At 41.7% G+C, this 7,500-nt stretch overlaps 3 protein-coding genes across 3 annotated transcripts in view; 1 reads left to right on the top strand and 2 right to left on the bottom strand.

Annotated features, from left to right (window-relative positions):
* Positions 1 to 534, bottom strand: part of sdr39u1 (short chain dehydrogenase/reductase family 39U, member 1) — a 3,999-nt gene extending 3,465 nt beyond the window's left edge. The window contains 1 exon segment of the mRNA NM_001200421.1: positions 473 to 534. Within this exon segment, the coding sequence (NP_001187350.1) occupies positions 473 to 488 (16 nt within the window). The 5' untranslated portion in view covers positions 489 to 534.
* Positions 535 to 973: 439 nt separating this feature from the next.
* Positions 974 to 6,338, bottom strand: ltb4r2b (leukotriene B4 receptor 2b). Its single transcript, XM_017471135.2, has 5 exons — positions 5,983 to 6,338; positions 2,980 to 3,534; positions 2,330 to 2,530; positions 1,955 to 1,998; positions 974 to 1,864 (listed from the first exon to the last, which is right to left on the bottom strand). Exons 2-5 carry the CDS (start codon positions 3,523 to 3,525, stop codon positions 1,585 to 1,587), a joined length of 1,071 nt encoding a protein of 356 aa, XP_017326624.1. The 5' UTR covers positions 3,526 to 3,534; positions 5,983 to 6,338; the 3' UTR covers positions 974 to 1,584.
* On the top strand, positions 4,737 to 5,820 carry LOC128633010 (uncharacterized). The gene is made up of 2 exons (XM_053681479.1): positions 4,737 to 5,022; positions 5,105 to 5,820. The coding sequence occupies exons 1-2, from the start codon at positions 4,737 to 4,739 to the stop codon at positions 5,671 to 5,673; spliced, it is 855 nt and encodes a 284-aa protein (XP_053537454.1). The 3' UTR covers positions 5,674 to 5,820.
* Positions 6,339 to 7,500: the final 1,162 nt, after the last annotated feature.

The raw sequence follows: 7,500 nt of genomic DNA, 5'->3' as shown, positions 1-7,500 counted from the left end.
GAGCAGAGCTGCGTCTCCATGGATTTTGACCCGCCCAATATGGCAAACACAATGACAAATCGCAGACCAGCAGTGGTAGCTGTCGACTGAGCAGAAGTGTGCGTAAAATTAGCAGCCAATCATAGCGCAGATGAAACAGGCAGTAAGATGTGAACCAATCCAGGTGCAGGAACCGCAGGAGGCGGAAAAACGCGCGCCAATCCTGGCGCGAGAGGCGGGATCTGCCACAGTACGGTTGGGAAAAGTAAATAAGGTTTACGCAAACGTCTCTGAATTGTAGACCTGACCTCTGACGAAGTGTAAAGAATAAACTACAGCCTGTAATGAGTTAATAAGCGCTCATAACACTGACCTGCAATCCTGTAACGGAAACAGAGCAGGTCAATGTTTAATGATGTTTACACTGCAATAGCCCAGTCCGTGTTTTTATGAACTAAATAATTCAGAACATTTCTCATTCAGATTAACTCACCGATCAAAACCCGCATTTCTGCTTACAGAAGAGAAACTATCCCTGTCCTTGGCTCCCTCAGCACGTTTCACACACGCAGACGGAGTACTTTAACTAAAATTGATCCTAGAGGGGATCCGTAGGCTTTATCACGTGACTTTAGAACGACGCGGTAGCCATGTTGGTCGGGGCAAAACATCCAGCAAAGATGATGATGATGATGATGATGATGATGATTAGATTATAAACATACCCCCCCCCCCCCCCCCCCAAACAGTATCTAGACTGTGTAGAACAATAAAAGGCTTCACTAGAGATTTAAAAATCAGTTAATTTACACTCTGAAGTGGAAAATAAAGATGGCTGAAGTATTTTTTGTGTGTTTTATGAATCCAGTAGATTAAAGACTTTATTTATGATTTGCTAGGGCAATAGCACGCTCACTGAGCTGTTAGCTAGTTAGCTGTAAATGTTTTGCCAATATCCACTAATGACAGAGCCTTATTTAGATGCTAACACATGTTATTTTAGCAAACAGTTTTTAATGATAGAAATGTTTTATTCCACTCTCAGTAATGCAGACAGATAACCATGTGAACCAAGATTTTTGAAGAAAATAACAAAAACAAACTAGATTAATAACACCAAGAGATTAACAACAAGTCAACATGGATTCAGTCTTAAACACCAGGACATTTCCACTGCATCGATGGCATGTCGCAGCATTAGACCCTCAGTCTGATCAGCACACGTCATAAAAAGAAATGTTTCCATTCTAATCTTAAACAGTTTCAAAATTATACAGTTTATTTTTGAAAAAAATAATAAAAACACTGAAATTCTCGACAAAAAAGAAGAGAAGAATAAAGAACAAATAGAAGATTGATAAATGTTTGGAATAACAAACTCTAATAAATAAAATAGTTTTGTTCTGTAGAAATAACAGTTTTGTTTTGTAAGTATGATATTTATTGGTGTTATAATGTAGTGAAAAGGATTATTCTGGGTTTGGACGATAATCACACTAGGAACTGGTCATATTATTTCATATATATATATATATATATATATATATATATATATATATGATAACGGACATTTTTGTGTAATACTCTCAGTCATATATCAGTCTGTTAGCTGTCTCTGTCTGTTTTTCTGTCTGTGTTGTTTGCAGAGGAGTCGCAGTTCTTCAGCATGAACACCGCCTGTCCCGCTCTGCTCACTTTGCGTTGAAAACGGAGAGTTCCGTTACTGATCTCGAGCGCCGTGCCCTCAAACAGCCGGGCCATGAAGGACAGTCCGTCTGCGCGGATGTACGAACGCCCTGCTAGCGCATACAGCACAGGATTAGCACAGCTGCTAATGAAGGCCAGCGAGGAGGTGGTGGGTCGATACAAGTAGATTGTCTTTAACCTGCATGGAGAAAACAAGCTCAGAGATTACTCCATCAGTCAGTGACTTAACGTTAGCGTCAGTGATGTACTGAGAGTATAAAATACGTACTTTTCGTGTAGTTGCGAATGCTCTGGTGCACACGCAGACACCACCTGAAATAACAGGAAATACAGAATAATTCAGGATTCCTGTACTTTACACACGAGATATATGTTTGTTTCTGTGATGTTATGGAGTAAATGACTCATAACACTGAGAATCCCATCACCATGTTAGTGAAAGTATTATTATGAGTGTCTTTATGAGTATTATTTTAGTATTTGATCAGTTTATAAAGTGAATGATGAGGGATCAGTGTAACAATGCTGATGTGTTATAATGAAGTGATGTACGTGCTGATGTTTTATGTTTCTGAGTTTAGAAGCAGCATGTAATCCAGAATGTACGTATAAATAAGTGTGGATAAATGTGGATGTTACTCACCTGCATGGTGTTGATGATGTGATATGGCAGCCAGAAAGCAGCGAAGGTGATGATTATGGCAAGGATGAGCTTTTCACTACGCAGTCGCCTCTTAAACTGTGTCTGTCGCAGACGCTGGAGAATACACACGTAACTGCTGACGATGATCGCGTACGGGAGCAGGAACCCCACCACCGTCTCCAAGCTCAGGTGGAACACCTCCTGTTCACGGTAAACAACAAATAATGTTCACTTCCTGTCTAAAGCATCATTCATTTCCTGTCTAAAGTAATCAAGTATTTTTTTTTTTACCAGATTAATTATTTACTCTTACATCAGTAATTTATTTGATCACTACTTTGACTTAAGGGAATTATTTCCATAGTAACAGTACTTTTACTCGTCACTGTGTTTTGTACTCTTTCCCCAATGACTGTATGCAGTATTCCAGTATACTATGCAGTATTACTTAAGGGTAGTATGTAGAAGCACAGTAAAAGCGCAGTAGTATAGTATGTAGTAATAATATTGAATGTATTAATAGTAATAGTGGTAGTGTTCAGTACTATAGTATGTAATATTGCATGTACCACTGTTATAGTACAGTGTGTATTACTCTTACACTTTACTGTTACTGTATGATTGTTGTAGTAACAGTGAGACATACATACATATTTGGGATCTGTGTGATTGTGTAAGCACAGCAGTCTATTGTTGTTCTCCACTATCTCTTCCCTGAATATCAGAGCAGGGATGGAGAGCGCGAAGACGAGCACCCAGAGCACGATGAGGATGCTCAGCACGTTCCTCCTGCGCCTGAAGATGTGAGCACCTTGTGGTCGCAGCACAGTCGCCAGTCGGTGCAAACTCATGAGCGTGATCAGCATGATGGAGGCATACATGTTGGTGTTGCACAGGTAGAAGAGCAGCTTGCACATGAAGCGTCCAAACACCCACGACTGCTTAGCCAGGTACACGATGAAGAACACGGTGAGGCACATGATGGCACCGTCAGCACACGCCAGGTTTAGGATGATCAGTGTGGTGACTGAGCGCTTACGGGTACGCGCCAGGATGCTCCATATGATGAAGAGGTTTCCTGGGACGCCCAGGAGGAAGACAATGGCAAGGATGAAGGTGCCGATAGCAAACGAGACCATGGAGTCTTTTTGGGTATTGTCAAGGGTGAAAGGGTTTGTGGTATTTTCCTCAGTCATTAGAGACGCCTGTGGAAGGAGAAAGCAAAGCAGATTTGGTTTAATGTTATGACACATTCAGTAAAATGTCACTCTGTCTTGGCGTGATTGGTCCTCACCAACATCTCAGGAAGGGTTTGACAGCAGCACAATGAGAAATGAGAAAAGTGATGCACCAATAATGAGTATAAGTGTGGCAAAGCTAAACAACACAGAGAGCAACACAACAAAACTATAATGGGGAAAAACACACACACACACACACACACACAAAAAAAAAACAAAAAAAAACACAGAGCTGCTTTATGACCTAAAACACAAACAGTTGTGATAGCATTGTACAAAGCAGTTGACATCATGGACAGAGCTTTATAGAACTCCTCCTTCTCTCCCCCACACACACTCGGAGTTCCTTCACATGAGCGTCAGGTATGAAAATAAAAACATTTTTATTTGCTCCTTAATAATCATTTCCATTTTGTCCTGAGCAGCAGAGTTGTGTCAGAGGATGTGTGTACCCATTCATTGAAAGGGTGCGGCATCGCTAATGGTGGCGAGTTAGAACCTGTCGTTTCTCCACACTGAGCTCATTTCATTCTGACTGCGAGGAAAAGAACTCACATCTGTGTGGAAAAATGACTCAGCAACTCAGCAGTGATCATAAAATGTATAAATTGGTAGGTGGTATAAATATGCTAGCGAAGCTAATAGCCCTCTCTTACAAATATAAAAAGGTGATAAGTGTGTGAGGTGATTACATCGAGTGACACCCCCAAGATCCAATCTCCATTTGAGCTAATACTTTTCACACACATCTCGGATTGAGAAGAAGACATGTGAAATAGAGTTGCTGGTGTACTGTACATGAACAAGGTGGATTATTAACTCTGTCATCCATTACTGCCCCCAAAAAAACGATGGTAAAAGTCAACACACACAAACACACACACATTATCCAATCAAATTACACAAAGGACAGATGACAGAACCATAATTATTTCTGTTTGAATGAAATGATTGCAACATTCTGTTTGATGTGTAGTGGAATCTGGAAGAAACACAACATGAACACCTCGGGTGCTTTAAGAGGTACAGTCTGAGACCCAGACGTCTAGGGTTTTTCTACACCTGCACTATCGAGAGCATGCTGAGCTGTAGCATCACCTGCTGGTTTGGGAACTGCACTGCTTACAAACACAAAACCCTGCAGCGTGTAGTACAAACTACTCAGCATGTCACTGGAGATGATCCTACCTCCCTCCAGGACATTTACTCCACACCTGAGGAAGGGTCTGAGGATCTTAAAATACCACAGCCACCCGAACCCAAACCACTCAAACCTCTGTCACCACCCAAAACACAGCCACTCAAACCCCAAACACTCAAACCTCTGTCACCTCCCAAAACACAGCCACTCAAACCCCAACCACTCAAACCTCAGCCACCCGAACCTCAGTCACTACCCGAACTACAGCCACTCAAACCCCAACCACTCAAACCCCAAACACTCAAACCTCTGTCACCTCCCAAAACACAGCCACTCAAACCCCAACCACTCAAACCTCAGCCACCCGAACCTCAGTCACTACCTGAACTATAGTCGCTCAAACCCCAACCACTCAAACCCAACAACCCAAACCCCAACCACTCAAACCTCAGTCACCACCCAAAACACAGCCACCCGAACCCCAACCAATCAAACCCCAGTCACCACCCGAACCCCAACCACTCAAACCTCAGTCACCACCCAAACCTCAGTCACCACCCGAACCACAGCCACCTGAACCCCAACCACTCAAACCACAGCCACTCAAACCCCAATCACCCGAACCCCAACTACTCAAACCCCAATCACCCGAACCCCAACTACTCAAACCACAGCCACTCAAACCCCAACCACTCAAACCCCAACCACTCAAACCCCAACCACTCAAACCACAGCCACTCAAACCCCAACCACTCAAACCCCAACCACTCAAACCCCAACCACTCAAACCCCACCCACTCAAACCACAGCCACTCAAACCCCAACCACTCAAACCCCAACCACTCAAACCACAGCCACTCAAACCCCAGCCACCCGAACCCCAACCACTCAAACCACAGCCACCCGAACCCCAGCCACCTAAACCACAAAAACCCAAAAAACAAAAACAACCCAAGCAATAACCACCCGAACCCCAGCACCAGTCGAACATCATAAAGTTTAAACACAGATAAAATTTTGAAATTTCCAAAACTAATAGTTTCACTGTTGAAATATTGATAGATTATAAGTTTTTAAGCCCAAACCTCTAACACCAGCACCAGCGTCACTGCAGGGAACAAAAACCTTGTCAAACCCATGAGATGCGGGTTTGATGCTGTGTTTAAACATGATGTGGAACTCGGCGCTGACGTGTTTATAGTTTTGGGGTTTTTTGATTGCATATAAAGATGAAGAACTGGACTTAGGAGGTTAAAGAACTGAATACTCACTGATGTGTGTGGATGATGTGGAACGGTGAAGTTTCCTCACAGGAATGCAAGGATTAAATCTTTGTTTCAAGAATGACAATGTCTCCTGTAGTCATCTTCTTTCTCTTTAGATTTCTTTCTTATCTTTCTCTCTCTCTTTTCCTGTCACTATTTCTCTCTCTCTCTCTCTCTCTCTCTCTCTCTCTCTGTATATCTGTCTGTTTTGCGTCCTCCTCTGTCTCTCTAATCTGTCCCTCCAGTTTGAGAAACTGTTTATTCAGTTTGTTTTCTTCTTCTTATAAAGAGAAAGGATTTACACCACACAGGCTACAACATGCTGAGAGCAAGAGAGGGAAGAGTCAGAGAGAGCGGGAAGGAGAGAGAGAGAGACAGAGAGAGAGACAGAGAGACAGAGAGAGGGAGAGAGCGAGAGACAGAGGGCGGGGAGAGAGAGAGAGAGAGAGACAGGGAGAGTGGGAGAGAGAGCGAGGGAGAGAGAGGAAGGAGACAGAGAGAGAGGTGTCAGTCTGTCCTCCATGCTCTTTCTCCACTGTCACAGCATTTTTATTGGAATTGTATTATGGCTTATTTTGATGAGATCATTTATTATTTTTTATTTTATTGAGTTTTTAATCAGCAGCAGATGAACAACCTCACAGTGTTTTCAAATTCTGTTAAAAAATGACATCCAGATTGTAAATGCTGAAAATAATTTGATATTTCATTGTGTTTGGTTGTGGTTGAATGAGTTGATAATGTTATACTGTCACTATTTCTTATGCTCCAAGTAAACATGCAACATCTAACGATCGGTGAACCGCACGTGCCATCCCAGAATAATCATTTTAGGGAAAATAACAACAATTTAACAGGAAAAGTGGTCACATTTGAAAAGGTATTGTAAAATAAGGACCAATCACCAGAGAGAGAATTAATGAGGACAGGAAATAACAAATCAAAAATGAGTGGCCTGATGTTTTAACACATTTTTAACAGGATTTTTTTTTTATTCTGGAGCTAAAATGTGTGTACAGCTACTGAATTAAAATTATTTTCTAACCAACATCTCAGTTCCAACCACGATCACATAATCCCATCTGCATTCAGATCATTTACCATCCAACCACTGAGTATAACAACCTTAACTGTCACACAGTCAGAAATCATACATATCATTTCATATCATACGTCACGCTGTTTTATCATCGTCCCCATTTCCCCTCACACTTATATTATATATACAGTGAGGGAAAAAAGTATTTGATCCCCTGCTGATTTTGTACGTTTGCCCACTGACAAAGAAATGATCAGTCTATAATTTTAATGGTAGATTTATTTGAACAATGAGAGACAGAATAACAACAAGAAAATCCAGAAAAACTCATGTCAAAAATGTTATAAATTGATTTGCATTTTAATGAGGGAAATAAGTATTTGACCCCTCTGCAGAACATGACTTAGTACTTGGTTTAAAAACCCTTGTTGGCAATCACAGAGGTCAGACGTTTCTTGTAGTTGGCCACCAAGTTTGCACACATC

This window comes from Ictalurus punctatus, chromosome 7 (assembly GCF_001660625.3).
Source record: "Ictalurus punctatus breed USDA103 chromosome 7, Coco_2.0, whole genome shotgun sequence".
Lineage (NCBI taxonomy): Eukaryota > Metazoa > Chordata > Actinopteri > Siluriformes > Ictaluridae > Ictalurus > Ictalurus punctatus.
The sequence above is the reverse complement of the archived record's forward strand: the minus strand, read 5'-3'. Positions and strand labels throughout refer to the sequence as shown.